General features: G+C 40.6%; 1 protein-coding gene across 1 annotated transcript; it reads right to left on the bottom strand.

Moving 5' to 3' along the window:
* Positions 1–2,132: 2,132 nt before the first annotated feature.
* On the bottom strand, positions 2,133–11,914 carry LOC106569608 (calreticulin). Its single transcript, XM_014141139.3, has 9 exons — positions 11,692–11,914; positions 11,010–11,111; positions 10,480–10,683; positions 7,527–7,621; positions 7,211–7,420; positions 6,391–6,504; positions 4,300–4,443; positions 3,537–3,629; positions 2,133–3,270 (listed from the first exon to the last, which is right to left on the bottom strand). Exons 1-9 carry the CDS (start codon positions 11,777–11,779, stop codon positions 3,079–3,081), a joined length of 1,242 nt encoding a protein of 413 aa, XP_013996614.2. The 5' UTR covers positions 11,780–11,914; the 3' UTR covers positions 2,133–3,078.
* Between the last annotated feature and the right edge of the window lie 7,145 nt (positions 11,915–19,059).

Raw genomic sequence — 19,059 nt, 5'->3', positions numbered from 1 at the left:
ATCATTTTTGAGGTGATTGAGGTGATATGCCTATTTTAGCATAATCAACTAATTTAATTGATTAGATTACTCTGGCAATGGAAAATATTTTTTACAAAATCATGTACATGTAGTCGTTTGTAAGCCGTTCATGTTGAGATCTTTAATAATAAACTAAACAGACACTTAAACTAACATATGACGCGTAACATATGTAGATGTTTTTAAGGCATTCATGGTAAGATCTGTCATAATAAACTAACACATAAATCAGTAACACATAAGATGACTAGAACGCCACGTCTACATGACGTGTACGTGTCACGTGACATGAACATGACGTAAACGCGTCGGCAGCATGATGCCTTAGAAAACAACTTGCCTCCATTGACAGTCCATGTTAATTCAAGGGCAGTATTTTATGGCGCTAGGAAGACATTAGGTGGCTTGGTGAGAGGTATCAGTAACTTCACAAGGCTTAAAACTGGCACTTATCACCCCCCATATCATCCATGGCCTGAAGGAGGGTGGTTCGCTCATGGGGGTGGCGATCATACATCTTCCACCTGTATTGTAATCAAGTATTTTATTGTACGTATGTATTGTAGTGGTCCTGTACGTGGCTCAGTTCATACATATTATGAACATTTGAACATCTTGGCCATGTTCTGTTATAATCTCCACCCGGCACAGCCAGAAGAGGACTGGCCACCCCTCATAGCCTGGTTCCTCTCTAGGTTTCTTCCTAAGTTTTGGCCTTTCTAGGGAGTTTTTCCTAGCCACCGTGCTTCTACACCTGCATTGCTTTCTGTTTGGGGTTTTAGGCTGGGTTTCTGTATAGCACTTTGATATATCAGCTGATGTAAGAAGGGCTATATAAATACATTTGATACTGTAAGAGCATGGCACTAGCAGCACCAGAGTTGTGGGTTCGATTAATACAAAAATGTGTGGACTATTTTCACTTTCAATAAAAGCTTCTGCTACGTAAATATATTAGGCTATTACAGTTCTGTATTAGCCAATGCAGTTTTAGCAACTTCATTTTTGGATACATGTTTACTGTATAGGGGATGCATTTTTGTTTTTGACTTTTATTATTTGTGTACTGGTATTGTATTACTGCACTGTATTACTGCACAAACGCAAGAATGTCGCTGCACCTGCTGTAACATCGGCATATCTGTGTACGCGACCAATAAACATTGGATTTGTTACATAGTCAATATTAGATTTAAAAAAATGTATTGTGAAGTAAAATCATAGTTATCATAGTAGATTCGAGTATATACACCATACTTTTTGTTTCTACTTTACATACATTTGCATTATGTAGTTCTCAAAATCTGTAGGAGACAAACCAGATATGTAAATCTATAAGTTTACCAAATGTTTAAGTGCTCAATTAGGAGCAGTCAGATTAATAGTAAAATCTATATTAACAAAAGAGAATCCTATCAAAAGTAATGTGAGCGTTGCATTGTGAAAGGCAATTACTTTATACGAACATGTATTGCAATGTGAAAAATTGACTACGTGGGTTGTACTTAGTCAATTGAAAATGTTCTGAGAGTTTTGAAACAACTGCCCGTTTGATCAGTTTAGCGTTTTGTGAAAATGTACATGTAAAAATTGCACCAAAGCGATAAAACTCTCCAGTGTTATTCATTGTGTTGTCACCCACATGGCAAAATGGTTTAATTATTTTTGTATTTTTAATTAATCTAATTGGTTGATCATGAGTCAGACCCTTCTCAGATTATTTTTCCTACTGTATCTAATATCAAACAATATTTTCAGTATAATATTTAGGGGTCAATGATAAGACCTCAGTTAAATTAATTTTAAACTTTGGTATGAATAACATTGTTATAAGACAAGTGTGCATTCCTAGGTGACATTGCTGTACAACATGGGGTTGACATGACAGCAATTATATGTTTGGTGTCCAACAGACCCTTGGCATTGTTAGGATGGAATGCCATTCAACTATCATGAACAATCACCATACTTAAGGGGGCGGAAGGAATGTTTGCAAATAAATATTTCAAATTCAAAGCAGAAACTAAAACTGTATTTGACAGTCACAGCATTGAACAGGAGGGACAATTTATAAATTACTAATCTTTCACAATACTCATCAAAACACAGAGAACCCAACAACTGTTTTAATGGCCAAGAAAGTAATCTCATTGAAGACATATGGAAACAAACAGTAAAGACAAACAAACAGTGAGGAAAATTCAGTGCGAAACAAATTGATGTAATGAGAACACAGAATAACAATGAGCTGATCTGAATGACAAAGTGCCAGGTCTATGAGAAGGCATGTTGAAAAATCTGTTCCACTTTAAACATTCAGTGGTACAAGAATCAATTTATTTCCAAACGATGACAACCAGTGACTTTGTGGATCACTTCAGAGCGGAGAACATCTTGGTGTGTTACGTTGATTCGGGAATAAAATGGCAGAGCAGATGACAAGGGGAATATAGCAATGTTATACGGTACAAAAGTAAATGGACTGCTGTTGGACATAGACACTGAACATATTACACAATTAAGCATGACATACTGGATTGGGAGGACCTATGAATGTCATATCTGGATAAGGGAAACAAAAATCACCTAAACATACAAGCTGATGTGTGAATCACTAAGTCCAATATCACCAAATCTGTATCCCAAATGGCACCCTATCACCTAATTAATATATATGCACTACTTTTAACCAGGGGCCCTGGTCAAAAGTGCACTATCAGAGATAGGGTGCCATTTGGGATACACACTTCAGTAAAGCTTGTAACTCTCAATGGACCCATTGGCTTCTCAGGGGATGGATGCATAGCAGCCATGATAACTCCCTGGTTAGTAGAGCCAGAGTGGGACACACCCTAAATCAACCCCTAGCTCCTACCCCATAGGTACTTGTGTAGATCTCAGGGGATTGGATAATTGGCAGATCCATCTTGCCCCCTGTTGGAATTGTAGCCAAATTGTGGACATCCTTCCCGAATCTCTCAGATCTACACCAGACACTAGGATGTAGTGGCTTGGGGTTGAATTGGGATTCAGACAGACACTCATGTCCAGGCTAGCCTATAGCTCATCTTTCCCTGGAGCCTCCTCTTCCTCAGTTCCTTCCTCTGGCGTCTCCTCCTCCTCCCCTTCATCCTCCCCTTCCTCTTCCTCACCTTCCTCTTCTGCCTCAGTTGCTTGTTCTTTGTTTTTCTCATCCTCCTCTTTACGTTTCTTGTCATCTTCCTCCTGTTTCATTTTCTTCTCTGGCTCCTGTGACAGGTATAAAGAGGGGTGGTAACAGTAGATGGACAGGTATTGACAGTGAACTGGAAGCCTTATTGTGGTAGGTGGCATGTTCACCATTTCTGCTCAAGCCCAGCACTAGGACACCAGATTCAACAAACCAAGGAGTTGATGAATTGAAACAGGTGTTAATATTGGGATTGTACAATACAGCTGTGAGTGACAAATAGGTAAAACACTCATAGGAGAATAGAGAGGACCAGCCAGTTAAACACAGTATAGTTATAACATACCTTAGTAACACCCCATGTCTCAGCTCCAAACTTCTCTGCTTCCTTCACATCATCTGAGACCAGGAAGTTGTCAAAGATTGTGCCAGATTTCACCTGAAAAGAAACTCATGATGTTGGTGTCTTATCTACATTTTTTTTTTTTTTAATCAAAGTTTTTTTTTTTTTAAAGGCTATTTATTTTTCACGTGACCAGGAAAAGGCCCTACAATTAGCATTACTGTAGATAGTCATAAGGCAGAGAACTACTCGGGGTCTTCTAAAGCTAACCAGCTTCAGTTAGCTTACTACAAACCAGCTTCAGTTAGCTTACTACAAACTAGCTTCAGTTAGCTTACTACAAACTAGCTTCAGTGGAGTTAGCCAGCCAACATTGATAAACAACCAGAAAATAACCACTAATCTTCAGGTTCATTAATAAAAACTAAACTTCAATGTGACTTTTTGATTGTTGAGTCCGCTAGATCATTCCCATTTCAGGCTCATCTTTTTATATATTTAGCCACGTTAGCTGGCCAGCTCATTGACCCTGCCTTGTAGTAAGTGAACTGAAGTCAGCTAGCTTGGAAGACCCTTAGTAGTACACCCCTCAGAGTTTCTTGGCAAGGTCACATGGTTAGATAAAACTTTAGGGTAAAAATATGAGGTTCACAGGTGTCCACCATTAAAATGCATACATTTTATTAAATAAATCATATTAGAAATATGTAGCATCTATGTATAATGTACTATGTTATATTTAAAATTCTGTGGTGTCCAGTCTCACCTGCCACAGATCCAGGCCCAGGACACTGATGTCATCAAACTTGTAGATGGTAGAGTCAGCGGCGTACTCTGGGTTATCGATCTCAGGATGGATCCAGGCTCCTTTGTAGTTAGGGTTGTCAATCTGCTTGGGCTTCCACTCTCCCTGCAGACACAACACATGGTTGTTGCTTTAGTCTTAGCCATTGTTTTTAAAAGCCTTAGGTGCATTCTCCCTGCACCTTAGCCTAGGGCTAAGGAAGATTTTAGCCTGGGGCTAAGGAAGATTTTAGCCTGGGGCTAAGGAAGATTTTAGCCTTGGGCTAAGCGAATGTTCACTTTTGCCCCATTTAGAAGTGGGCTAGTTGGCCCTGCTCCGGAGCACGGTTAGCGCCGACTCTTCGGAGTTAGCCCCAGAAACACGGTGCCAAAATAGCCAGTGTGAAACAGGGTCAAGAACAAAGCCTAGCATGCTCACTGTCCAATCACAAAAGCTGCACTGAAACTTAATTTACATATGCATGTTAATTTGATAGGTAAAATTATACCATTTCATCCTTCAATCTGAGCAAAATACTGTAATATGTGCAAAAACTGGTTGCTATGCCTAACAAAAATGGTTGCCATGCAGGTTGGCTAATGTCTTCGTACTTAGCCAACTAAAGCTACTGCCGGAAGGGCAGCAAACACTTTTTATAGCTTTTATGTCGACATTTAATTGGATATAGCCACGATAACAATATTGTTGCATGATTTCGCCTGGATCAGAAATGTTGCTCTCGTTCATGCCCAGCATTCACTGCAAATATTTTCTTAACTCTTCTTGAACTGCATTGTTGGTAATGGCTTGTAAGTAAGCATTCCACAGTAAAGTCTACACTTTTTGTATTCAAGCACTTGTGACAAATAAAGTTTGATTTGATTAATCTCTGTACAGGGGCGAAATCGCATAGCAAAAGTGAAACCGTTTCTGAGGTTAGACAGCAAAAACCATCACTGTTGGAAATCAAATGCTGGTCCAGAAGCAAGAGGAAATGGCATTACTAAGTGTCTTGTAACATTTATCTCTGACATGCGACCAAAGGTAGTCTAGTGGTTAAGAACCTTGGGCCAGTAACTGAAAAGGTTGCTGGTTCGAATCGAATCCCCGAGCCAACTAGGTGAAAAATATGTTGATGTGCCCTTGAGCAAGGCACTTAACCCTAATTGCTCCTGTAAGTTGCTCTGGATAAGTGTGTCTACCAAATGACTAAAATGCAAAATAAAATGTTGGTCGCTTGTCCGTTATCCCAGGGCTTTGGAATACATGTGAATACTTATCCCAGTGTAAAAAGAATGCTCATGTGAACACAGACTAAGTTAGCCCTGGGGCTAAGAACAATGCATCTAGCCTGGGGCTAAGAACAATGCATCTAGCCTGGGGCTAAGAACAATGCATCTAGCCTGGGGCTAAGAACAATGCATCTAGCCTGGGGCTAAGAACAATGCATCTAGCCTGGGGCTAAGAACAATGCATCTAGCCTGGGGCTAAGAACAATGCATCTAGCCTGGGGCTAAGAACAATGCAGTGTGATAATGTCTAAAGAGTCTTCCTCAACTTGTGCCAGTTGCACAAAGGTTAAGTCCTAGCCAGATTTAAGCCTTTTTTCTTTATGGTTAGAGTGGCCAGTTCTGCAACAAACGGTCCAAATTGTGTGGCATTATTTCAGGACAACTTCCTCCATTCCACTTCACAAAAACTGAATGACAACAAAAGCTGTTGCAAAAATGTTGCTAGAACTTCCCTTTCAAGAATAACATGTTTCTACAACGTTGCGGTCTTGAATACCACTCTGGCTAAGCACATCTCATTGACAAATTAGCTGAACACACACTCCTCTTGGTTCAGTTTGATAACACATCCCCCCCAGGCTAATACAGTGTTTCTCAACTAATGTCCTTGAGTACCATCCATTGCACATTTTTTGTCCTAGAACCACACTAACAAACCTGATTCAAACTACTTATAGCAAGCCTTGATTAGTTGAACTAGGTACACTTCAGCTGGGCTTGTAGACTGGAGTTGAGGAACACTGGTATAGCGTGATCACTGCCCCAGCCCAGTTTAACACACCTTGTACTCTGGGTTGGTGATCACAGGTGGCTCCCACTCTCCATCCATGTCCTCATCCCAGTCATCAGGCTTCTTGGCATCAGGGTCAGGGATGTTCTCAGCCACATCCCAGTCCTGGAAGAACACAATACAGTCATTTACCACTACAGTATAGCTTACTGGAACAGTCCTGGACACATAGCAGGAAGCGATTTCTATATTGTGAGCTATGGCACATTGAGGTCTGCCTCACTATATCATGGTAAAACCAATAAATACTATATGACTTGGACGAAAATAGGTGTAGGTACTCTGTTTGGTCACTGGTACAGTTTATATTTAGGAGCAGGAGCTCCACAATACTTTTGAGTTAATAGTCTATCAGAGGAACAGGAACTCAAACAGTGAAACATTCAAGGTGGTGTTGCTAATAGCCCCTCCCGAGTGGCGCAGCGGACTAAGGCACTGCATCTCAGTGCTAGAGGCGTCACTACAGACCCTAGTTAGATTCCAGGCTGTATCACAACCGGCCGTGATCGGAGTCCCCATAGGGCGGTGCACAATTGGCCCAGCGTCATCCGGGTTTGGCCAGGGGGTAGGCCATCATTGTAAAATAAGAATTTGTTCTTAACTGATTTGCCTAGTTAAATAAAAGAAACTCCGCTCAGCTCCTGCCCAAGTCAAGCACTGACTATAGTAATAATGAGGCATCTGTCCTCTACTTTCTTTTACTGGGTGTATTTTACAGTAAAGTGTTTCCATATGATCTAAATGCAGTTTAAATAAAAGTTTGATTTGAATAGGCTTGGTGCCTCGGTCTTTAAAGACAGCGGTTGTACACCTCTGGCTTGGCGTCTTCAGCATCGTCCATCTTGGGGCGGTCGTCCCAGTCGTCGGGCTTCTTGGCCTCGGGGTCCTTGATGGTCTTAGCCGGCAGGAAGTCCCAGTCCTCCTCCAGAGTGCCTGACTCAACCTTCTCGTTATCGATCTTCACCTCGTAGGTCTGGTTTGGGTTCAGGATCAGCGTGTACAGGTGGGTCAGCTCGTCATCCTGAAGAGGGGGGAGAGAGATTGCTTAGGTTAAAGTAGGTGTGTGTGAGAGAGTGAGTGAGACAGACGGTAATCGGAGGACAAAACTCAAAACGTGAGCACCTGACCTTGCACTTGACTTCCTTCTTGATGAGGTGATTCTTGCCCTTGTAGTTGAAGATAACGTGGACCTTCTTGGTGCTGTAGCCACAGATGTCAGGGCCTGTACAGGTCGCAGGACAGAGTATGATCAAATTAGCACTAGAGACTAGAGGTTGACTGGCCGATTAAGGTATTTTTGGACGCCGATTACATTGCATTCCACAAGGAAACTGCGTGGCAGGCTGACCACCTGTTACGTGAGTGCAGCAAGGAGCCAAGGTAAGTTGCTAGCATTAACCTTATCTTATTAAAAAACAAACTACACATGGTTGATGAGATTACTAGGTCAACTAGCGTGTCCTGCGTTGCATATAATCAATGCAGTGCCTGTTCATTTATCATAGAATCACCGCCTACTTTGCCAAACGGGTGATTTAACAAAAGCGCATTTGTAGAAAAAAAAAGCACAATCGTTGCATGAATGTACCCAACCATAAACATCAACGCCTTAAAATCAACACAGAAGTATATTTTTTAAAACTTGCATATTTAGTTGAATTTAATTAATGTTAGCAGGCAATATTAATTAGGGAAATTGTGTCACTTCTCTTGCCTTCATTGCACGCAGAGTCAGGGTATATGCAACTTTTGGGCCGCCTGGCTCATTGCGAACTAATCTGCCAAAATTGTACATAATTATGACATAATATTGAAGGTTGTGCAATGTAACAGCAATATTTAGACTTAGGGATGCCACCCGTTCGATACAATACGGAACGGTTCCGTATTTCACTGAAAGAATAAACGTTTTGTTTTCGAAATGATAGTTTCCGGATTTGAACATATTAATGACCAAAGAATCGTATTTCTGTGTTTATTATAATTAAGTCTATGATTAAATATTTGATAGACCAGTCTGACTGAGCGGTGGTAGGCAGCAGCAGGCTAGTAAGCATTCATTCAAACTTTACTGCATTTGCAAGCAGCTCTTAGCAATGCTTGAAGCACAGCGCTGTTTATGAGTTCAAGAGTCATGATTACAGTTTATGACTTCCCGAGAATAGGCTGGCAATACTAAAGTGCCTATTAGAACATCCAATAGTGAAAGGTATATGAAATACAAATGGTATAGAGAGAAATAGTCGGTGTCATAATTCCTATAATAACTACAACCTAAAACTTCTTAACTGGGAATATTGAACCACCAGCAATACAAATGTTGTATTCTTCTGTGAGAATTCTTCTAAGACTTTCTAGTGTAATTTATTGTATTACTGAGTTACTGTTTTGCTATTTAAGTGGTCATTCGGTAACAGTATATGTTCTGAGCAAGGAACTTAACGTTTAACATGGCTCATATTGCACTTTAACTTTCTTCTCCAACACTGTTTTTGCATTATTTAAACAAAATTGAACAGGTTTCATTATTTATTTGAGACTAAATTGATTTTATTTATGTATTATATTAACTTAACTTCTTATGGCTTGAGGGCGCTATTTTCACGTCCGGATGAAAAGTGTGCCCAAAGTATACTGCCTGCTACTCAGGCCCAGAAGCTAGGATATGCATATAATTGGTAGATTTGGATAGAAAACACTAAGGTTTCTAAAACTGTTTGAATGATGTCTGAGTATAACAGAACTTATTTGGCAGGCGAAACCCCGAGGACAAACCATCCACTCTTTTCCATGGGTTTTCATTGAGAATCCATAATTCTAAGGCAGTTGCTTGCAGTTCCTATCGCTTCCACTGGATGTCAACAGTCTTTAGAAATTGGTTGATGTTTTTCCTTTGTGTAATGAAGTAGCCCTGTTCAGAACGAGACTCGAGGGAAGTGCACTGTTTGATAGAGGCGCGTGACCTGAAAAGCACGCTCCACTTTGTTTTCCTCTGGTATTGAACTCAGTTTATTCCGTCTTAAATTTGATCGATTATTTACGTTAAAATACCTAAAGTTGGATTAGGAAAGTAGTTTGAAATGTTTGGACAAAGATTACAGGTAACTTGAGATATTTTGTAGTCATGTTGCGCAAGTTGGAACCGGTGTTTTTCTGGATCAAACACGCCAAATGGACATTTTGGATATATAACGACGGAATTAATCGAACAAAAGGACCATTTGTGATGTTTATGGGACATATTGGAGTGCCAACAGAAGAAGCTCATCAAAGGTAAGGCATGAATTATATCGTTATTTCTGAGTTGTGTCACGCCTGGCGGGATGAAATATGATTGTCTGTGTTGTTTGATGTGGTGCTGTCCTCACATAATAGCATTGTTTGCTTTCGCCGTAAAGCCTTTTTGAAATCTGACACTGTGGCTAGATTAACAAGAAGTTCAGCTTTAATTTGGTGTATTGCACTTGTGAATGTATGAAAGTTAAATATTGTTTTTTGAATTTGGCGCTCTGCCACTTCACCGGATGTTGTCAAATCGATCCCGTTAATGGGATTTGAGCCATAAGAAGTTAAGTGTTCATTCAGTATTGTTTGTCATTATTACAAATATATATAAAAATAATAATCATCATAATATGGCCGATTAATCAGTATCGGCTTTTTTTGTCCTCCAATAAATCGGTATCGACGTTAAAATCATAATCGGTTAACCTCTAGTGGAGACCTTCCATCCAATCACCACAAAACTTTTCAATATGAATGAGTTATCGTCACACACACACCAGTCCTGATGTTCCTGCCCACGTCATTAGACTAGGAAATAAACCTACTCATAGGCTACAATAAGGACCCAGAGTTTTCCCCAGTCATGTCACAATGTGTTCAATTTAGGAAAAACTCAGGTGTGTATTCACTAACCAAACAGAAGCAAATGGAACAAAGACGGGAAGGGACCTACCTGAATTTGTATAATATAAAAACTCTTGTTTATGTTGCAAAATGTTTGGCTACAATTTTCTATGATGTGCACTAATGAATGCACCCCAGTGCACTACCCATTAGACCAGACAGAGTACCTACCGAACATGATGTAGTACTGGGAGTCTCCGTGCATGTCAGCCTGGTCAAGGGTAGAGGGGAACACCTTGACATAACCGCCGCCACAGTCAATTTTCTGCTCATGTTTCACAGTGAACTGGATCACCAGAGTCTTTCCCTCGTTGCTGAAGGGTTCGAAGCGGGCCGATGCGGCATAGAAACGGGCGTCCTGGTTGGTCTGTAGACCTGGGGACACAGCCAGAGTGATGCATGGTGAACACTGATGAATACTCGCTGTATAACAGTCATGACTGACAACACCATAGTCACAAATCACAATACACCCATTATCAGTATCTCAGTTAACAAAACTTGTTCAAGACCCCAGCCATACAGCAGGCTTGTGGTAAATTCCATCAATTTAGGAAGTAAACCGAAAAACTATAACCAGTGTAGGAATTTCAGTTCACTTCCTGAATTGACCCCAACCCTGGTAGGCAGCACTGACCCAGGAGACAATAAAGAAACTGACCCAGTAAGGTCAGCGACCCAGGAAGCAATAAGGAACTGACCTTTGTCCTTCTCAGCATCTCCATAGAAGTTACCAGCTGTCAGTTTCCACTCTCCGTAGTCTGCCTTGTGCTTAGAGTCCAGCCAGCGAGTCTTCCAGGCATCTGCAGAAAGATACACCAACCATTTGAACAGTCAGAATCGTCAAAAAATGAAGACCAATCACTGATATCACCTTACAGTGTAAAATATGGCACAAGGCCTTCTCCATCTCAAACACAGTAATTTTACAGTCTGGACACCATCTGATAGGTGCAAAAACATTCATTTCAGTTTTAATTAAAAAAAAAAAAAGTGTCACTAGCCACTTCTCTGATGACATACGCAAAAACAAAATGGCTTGATGATTAGCTATGGTGAGTCAAATGTTACAAATGGTACTCATGAATTTGGCTGACCAGTGTAGCCTAACTAACGTGACTGTAGTTAACGTTAGCTAACTAAGTCTGCTAATGTTACATTGTCAAAGCTAACTTTCTTTCAATATGTAGCAATATAGCTAGCATTAACATGAAAGTAATGAATTTGAAACAAAATCTGCAGTATACAGTTAAATTGAAGAGAAGGCAGTGTGGCAACACATTTTCAGGTCCATCTTTGAAACTCGTGCATGGCCTGAGTAAGTAGGCTAGCTAGCTAACGTTTCTAGACGAGGGTGAAACGTCAGAAATAAAACGAACTTACCTCCATCAAGGAATTGTTCTTGGAAGTAAACGGTAGAATGAACAGAAAATATGGACAGAATTATCGCGAATGATCCCAAGACCTGCATTTTGACCGCCTAAAGCTTAAACGTTGCCCTCAAAAGAGATTCTTCCAGGAAATGTCTTGTGATTTCATTGAATGACAAGGAAAGGAAAGCAATTTCGGAGTTGCTCGAGTGAACAGATGTCTGCCTCTCATTGGTTCAAACGCTATCAGCCTTAACCAATCAGATGAGACCACGAAACACACGCTCGGTCATTCCTCTTCCGGTGAACTAAATTCCGCTGAACCAGTGGTAAATTGTTTTGAATTGATAGTACAGAGTTTATGTCAAAATTGACTTTTCATAGCAGGTTAGGATAACTTATGTAGCAGGTTAGGATAATTAACGTAGCAGTTTAGGAAAAGGGTTAAGGTTAGCTCAAATACAACATTGCCAAACTTTTAAAATCAGATTCATGGTCAGGTTGAGCCTTATTCTACAATGTAGAAAATACTAAAACATAAAGAAAATACTTGAATGAGTAGGTGTGTCCAAACTTTTGACTGGTACTGTATGTATGTATGTATGTATGTATGTACATTACCAGTCAAAAGTTTGGACACACCTACTCATTCCAGGTGTTTTCTTTATTTTTACTATTAATTTACATTGTAGTATAACAGTGAAGACATCAACACTATGAAATAACACATATGGAATCATGTAGTAACCAAAAAAGTGTTAATAAACAAATCCAAATATATTTTATATTTGAGATTCTTCAAAGTGCCAATTTTTGTCTTGACAGCTTTGCACGCGCTTGGCATTCTCTCAACCAGCCTCATGAGGTAGTCACCTGGAATGCATTTCAATTAACAGGTGTGCCTTGCTAAAAGTTTATTTGTGGAATTTCTTTCCTTAATGCGTTTGAGCCAATCAGTTGTGTTGTGACAAGGTAGGGGTGGTATACAGAAGAAAGCCCTATTTGGTAAAAAGCAAAGTCCATATTATGTCAAGAACAGCTAAAATGAGTAAACAGAAATGAAGGTCCATCATTACTTTAGGACATGAAGGACAGTCAATCCGAAAAATGTCTAGAACTTTGAAAGTTCTTTCAAGTGCAGTCGCAAAAACCATCAAGCACTGTGATGAAACTGGCTCTCATGAGGACCGCCACAAGAAAGGAAGACCCATGGTTACCGCTGCTGCAGAGGACAAGTTCATTAGAGTTACCAGCCTCAGAAATCGGCAATTAACTGCACCTCAGATTACAGCCCAAATAAATGCTTCACAGAGTTAAAGTAACATACACATTTCAACACTGTTCAGAGGAAACTGCACGAATCAGGCCCTCATGGTCGAATTGCTGCAAAGAAACCACTATTAAAGGACACCAATAATAATAAGAGACTTGCTTGGGCCAAGAAACACGAGCAATGTACATGAGACTGGTGGAAATCTGTCCTTTGGTCTGATGAGTCCAAATTTGAGATTTTTGGTTCCAACCGCCGTGTCTTTGTGAGACACAGAGTAGGTGGACAGATGCTCTCCGCATGTGTGGTTCCCACCGTGAAGCATGGAGGAGGAGGTGTGATGGTGTGGGGGTGCTTTGCTGGTGACACTGTGATTTATTTAGAATTCAAGGCACACTTAACAGGCATGGCTACCACAGCATTCTGCAGCAAAATGCCATCTCATCTGGTTTGCGCTTAGTGGGACTATCATTTGTTTTTCAACAGGACAATGACCCAAAACACACCTCCAGGCTGTGTAAGGGATATTTGACCAAGAAGGAGAGTGACGGAGTGCTGCATCAGATTACCTGGCCTCTACAATCAACCGACTTCAAACCAATTTGATGGTTTGGGATGAGTTGGACCGCAGAGTGAAGGAAAAGAAGCCAACAAGTGCTCAGCATATGTGGGAACTCCTCATGAAGCTAGTTGATAGAATGCCAAGAGTCTTCCTTTCTTGTGGTGGACCTCATGAGAGCCAGTTTCATCATTGTGCTTGATGGTTTTTGCGACTGCACTTGAAGAAACTTTCAAAGTTCTTGAAATTTTTTGGATTGACTGACCTTCATGTCTTAAGGTAATGATGGATTGTCGTTTCTCTTTGATTATTTGAGCTGTTCTTGACATAATATGGACTTGGTCTTTTACCAAAGAGGGCTATCTTCTGTATACCACCCCTACCATGTCACAACACAACTGATTGGCTCAAACACGTTAAACAACAGGGCGGTTCACAATGACCCGAGGACAGCGGGAGGGTCGATAACAAGAGCGGGGTCATTTTGACCCAAGGACAACGGGAGGGTTAATAAATAAATAAATTCCACAAATTCACTTTTAACAAGGCACACCTGTTAGTTGAAATGCATTCCAGGTGACTACCTCATGAGGCTGGTTGAGAGAATAACAAGCGTGTGCAAAGCCGTCATCAAGGCGAAAGGTGGCTACTTTGAAGAATCTCAAATGTAAAATATATTTTGATTTGTTTAACACTTTTTTTAGTTACTACATGATTCCATATGTGTTATTTCATAGTGTTGACACCTTCACTATTATTCTACAATGTAGAAAATAGTAAAAATAAAGAAGAATTCTTGAATGAGTAGGTGTGTCCAAACTTTTAACTGGTACTGTATACTGAACAAAAATATAAAGGCAACATGTAAAGTGTTGGTCCTCACCAGAGCTGTAGCCAGGGAATTGAATGTTCATTTCTCTACCATAAGCCGCCTCCAACGTTGTTTTAGAGAATTTGGCAGTATGTCCAACTGGCCTCACAACCGCAGACCACATATAACCATGCCATCCCAGGACCTCCACATCCAGCTTCTTCACTTGCGGGATCGTCTGAGACCAGCCACCCGGACAGCTGATGAAACTGAGGAGTATTTCTGTCTGTAATAAAGCTCTTTTGTAGGGAAAAACTCATTCTGATTGGCTGGGTCTGGCTTCCCAGTGGCTACCCACGTGTAAGCCCCTGCCCAGTCATGTGAAATCCATAGATTAAGTCCTAATTTATCTATTTAAATTGACTGATATCCTTACATGAACTGTAACTCAGTAATATCGTTGAAATTGTTACATGTTACGTTTATATTTTTGTTCAGTAATAAAATGTCAAATGTATACGTTTTATCCGACAGAATAGAGTATTCTTAACTAATGTGTGTGTGTTCTACTGAGGATGGGCCTCTGGGAGATAACACTGACAGGAGAATTACAATGTCTTTTGGGTGATAAAACCTAAAGAGCATTCCAGAGCATGGGTTAATGTTTCTGTTCTATACCGTACCAGGGAGAGATGGTTCCAGTTTGGAGTCGGAGGGACAGACTCTGGTCTATACAATGAAAACTGTTGACACAGCAGATACTGTCTGCTATGTATTATAGGTATCTTTCATACAAATCTTAACCTTGTGACCCATTCTATGTATCTGTTGTTCGTCATGTAGGTTGAAAAGGGTGTATCTTGGCCATAAAAGACCTTTGTACATTTGTCTCGGCACTCTCAACTAATCATTTGACCGTGAATCGTCGACCAGCCAACATTATCGTAGAGCACCCAAAACGATTCACTTTATATGTGTTTTGTCGTGCCCTCTTCATGACTGTCTTGGTGTGCTTGGACCATGTTAGTTTGTTGGTGATGTGGACACCAAGGAACTTGAAGCTCTCAACCTGCCCCACTACAGCCCCGTCGATGAGAATGGGGGCGTGCTCGGTCCTCCTTTTCCTGTAGTCCACAATCATCTCCTTTGTCTTGATCACGTTGAGGGAGAGGTTGTTGTCCTGGCACCACACTGCCAGGTCTCTGACCTCCTCCCTATAGGTTATGTCATCGTTGTCGGTGATTAGGCCTACCACTGTTGTGTTGTCAGCAAACGTAATGATGGTGTTGGAGTCATGCCTGGCCGTGCAGTCATGAGTGAACAGGGAGCACAGGAGAGAACTGAGCATGCAACCCTGAGGGGCCCCTGTGTTGAGGATCAACGTGGTGGATGTGTTGTTACCTACCCTTACCACCAGGGGGAGGCCCATCAGGAAGTCCAGGATCCAGATGCAGAGGGAGGTGTTTAGTCCCAGGGTCCTTAGCTTAGTGATGGGCTTTGAGGGCACTATGGTGTTGAACGCTGAGCTTTGGTCAATGAATAGCATTCTCACATAGGTGTTCCTTTTGTCCAGGTGTGAAAGGGCAGTGTGGCATGCAATAGAGATTGCATCATCTGCGGATTTGTTGGTGTGGTATGCAAATTGGAGTGGGTCTCGGGTTTCTGGGATAATGGTGTTGATGTGAGCCATGACCAGCCTTTCAAATCATTTAATGGCTACAGACATGTGTGCTATGGGTCGGTAGTCATTTAGGCAGGTTACCTTAGTGTTCTTGGGCACAGGGACTATGGTGGTCTGCTTGAAACATGTTGGTATTACAGACTCAGATGGGGAGAGGCTGAACATGTCAGTGAAGACACTTGCCAGTTGGTCAGCGCATGCTCGGAGTACACATCCTGGTAATCCGTCTGGCCCTGCGGCCTTGTGAATGTTGACCTGTTTAAAGGTCTTACTCACATCGGCTGCGGAGAGATTGATCACACAGTCGTCCGGAACAGCTGATGCTCTCAAATCAAATCAAATGTTATTTGTCACATAAACATGGTTAGCAGATGTTAATGCGAGTGTAGCGAAATGCTTGTGCTTCTAGTTCCGACCATGCAGTAATATCTAACAAGTAATCTAACCTAACAATTTCATAACAACTACCTTATACACACAAGTGTAAAGGAATGAATACGAATATGTACACAAAAATATATGAATGAGTGATGGCCGAACGGCATAGGCAAGATGCAGTAGATGGTATAGAGTACAGTATATACATATGAGATGAGTAATGTAGGGTATGTAAACATTATATAAAGTGGCATTGTTTAAAGTGGCTAGTGATACATTTAATTACATCAAGATGGCAAGATGCAGTAGATGGTATAGCGTACAGTATATACATATGAGATGAGTAATGTAGGGTATGTAAACATTATATAAAGTGGCATTGTTTAAAGTGGCTAGTGATACATTTAATTACATCAAGATGGCAAGATGCAGTAGATGGTATAGCGTACAGTATATACATATGAGATGAGTAATGTAGGGTATGTAAACATTATATAAAGTGGCATTGTTTAAAGTGGCTAGTGATACATTTAATTACATCAAGATGGCAAGATGCAGTAGATGGTATAGCGTACAGTATATACATATGAGATGAGTAATGTAGGGTATGTAAACATTATATAAAGTGGCATTGTTTAAAGTGGCTAGTGATACATTTAATTACATCAAGATGGAAAGATGCAGTAGATGGTATAGCATACAGTATATACATATGAGATGAGTAATGTAGGGTATGTAAACATTATATAAAGTGGCATTGTTTAAAGTGGCTAGTGATAAATTGATTACATAAAATGTTCCATTATTAAAGTGGCTAGAGTTGAGTCAGTATGTTGGCAGCAGCCACTCAATGTTAGTGATGGCTGTTTAACAGTCTGATGGCCTTGAGATAGAAGCTGTTTTTCAGTCTCTCGGACCCAGCTTTGATGCACCTGTACTGACCTCGCCTTCTGGATGATAGTGGGGTGAACAGGCAGTGGCTCGGGTGGTTGTTGTCTTTGATGATCTTTTTGGCCTTCCTGTGTCGGATTGTGTAGGTGTCCTGGAGGGCAGGTAGTTTGCACCCGGTGATGCATTGTGCAGACCTCACTACCCTCTGGAGAGCCTTACGGTTATGGGCGGAGCAGCTGTCGTACCAGGCGGTGATACAGCCCGACAGGATGCTCTCGATTGTGCATCTGTACAAGTTTGTGAGTGTTTTTGGTGACAAGCTGAATTTCTTCAGCCTCCTGAGGTTGAAGAGGTGCATTTACATAAAAACATTTTTTACATTTACAAAAGTATTCAGACCCTTTACTCAGTACCCCAAAATTAAAACCTTATTTTGCTTAGTCATTATGGGGTATTGTGTGTAGATTAATGAGGGGAAAAAAACAATTTCCTCACTTTTAGAATAATTCTGTAACGTAACAAAATGTGGAAAAAGTCAAGTGGTCGGAATACTTTCAGAATGCACTGTATATTAGAGGTCGACCGATTATGATTTTTCGACGCCGATAACGATACCGATTATTGGATGACCAAAAAAGTCGCTACCGATTAATCGGCCGATGTTTTAAATGTATTTGTAATAATGACAATTACAACAATACTGAATGAACACTTATTTTAACTTAATATAATACATCAATAAAATCAATTTAGCCTCAAATAAATAATGAAACGTTCAATTTGGTTTAAATAATGCAAAAACAAAGTGTTGGAGAAGAAAGTAAAAGTGCAATATGTGCCATGTAAAAAAGCTAACGTTTAAGTTCCTTGCTCAGAACATGAGAACATATGAAAGCTTGTGGTTCCTTTTAACATGAGTCTTCAATATTCCCAGGTAAGAAGTTTTAGGTTGTAGTTATTATAGGAATTATAGGACTATTTCTCTCTATACAATTTGTATTTCATAGACCTTTGACTATTGGATGTTCTTATAGGCACTTTAGTATTGCCAGTGTAACAGTATAGCTTCCATCCCTCTCCTCGCTCCTACCTGGGCTCGTACCAGGAACACATCGATAACAGCCACCCTCGAAGCAGCGTTACCCATGCAGAGCAAGGGGAACAACTACTCCAAGTCTCAGAGCGAGTGACGTTTGAAACGCTATTAGCGCGCACCCCGCTAACTAGCTAGCCATCTCACATCGGTTACACCAGCCTAATCTCGGGAGTTGATAGGTTTGAAGTCATAAACAGCACAATGCTTGAAGCATTGCGAAGAGCTGCCCCCAAACACACGAAAGTGCTGTTTGAATGAATGCTTACGAGCCTGCTGGTGCCTACCATCGCTCAGTCAGACTGCTCTATCAAATCATAGACTTAATTATAACATAATAACACATAGAAATACGAGCCTTTGGTCATTAAAATGGTAGAATCCAGAAACTATCATTTCGAAAACAAAACGTTTATTCTTTCAGTGAAATACAGAACCATTACATATTTTATCTAACGGGTGGCATCCATAAGTCTAAATATTGCTGTTACATTGTACAGCCTTCAATGTTATGTCATAATTAATTACGGCCTTTGTTAGGAATAAATGGACTTCACACAGTTCGCAATGAGCCAGGCGGCCCAAACTGCTGCATATACCCTGACTGCTTGCACGGAACTTAAGAGAAGTGACACAATTTCCCTAGTTATAAGAAATTCATGTTAGCAGGCAATATTAACTACATTTGCAGGTTTAAA

The sequence above is a fragment of the Salmo salar genome, chromosome 14 (genome assembly GCF_965601325.2).
Source record: "Salmo salar chromosome 14, fSalSal1, whole genome shotgun sequence".
Lineage (NCBI taxonomy): Eukaryota > Metazoa > Chordata > Actinopteri > Salmoniformes > Salmonidae > Salmo > Salmo salar.
The sequence above is the reverse complement of the archived record's forward strand: the minus strand, read 5'-3'. Positions and strand labels throughout refer to the sequence as shown.

Excerpts from the sequence above, each read along its gene's own strand:
- LOC106569608 (XM_014141139.3), bottom strand. The coding sequence starts at position 11,779 with ATGCAGGTCTTGGGATCATTCGCGATAATTCTGTCCATATTTTCTGTT. Across the intron at positions 11,112-11,691 it reads AGAACAATTCCTTGATGGAG|ATGCCTGGAAGACTCGCTGG; the intron begins GTAAGTTCGTTT and ends ATCTTTCTGCAG. Across the intron at positions 7,622-10,479 it reads CCAGTACTACATCATGTTCG|GCCCTGACATCTGTGGCTAC; the intron begins GTAGGTACTCTG and ends CGACCTGTACAG.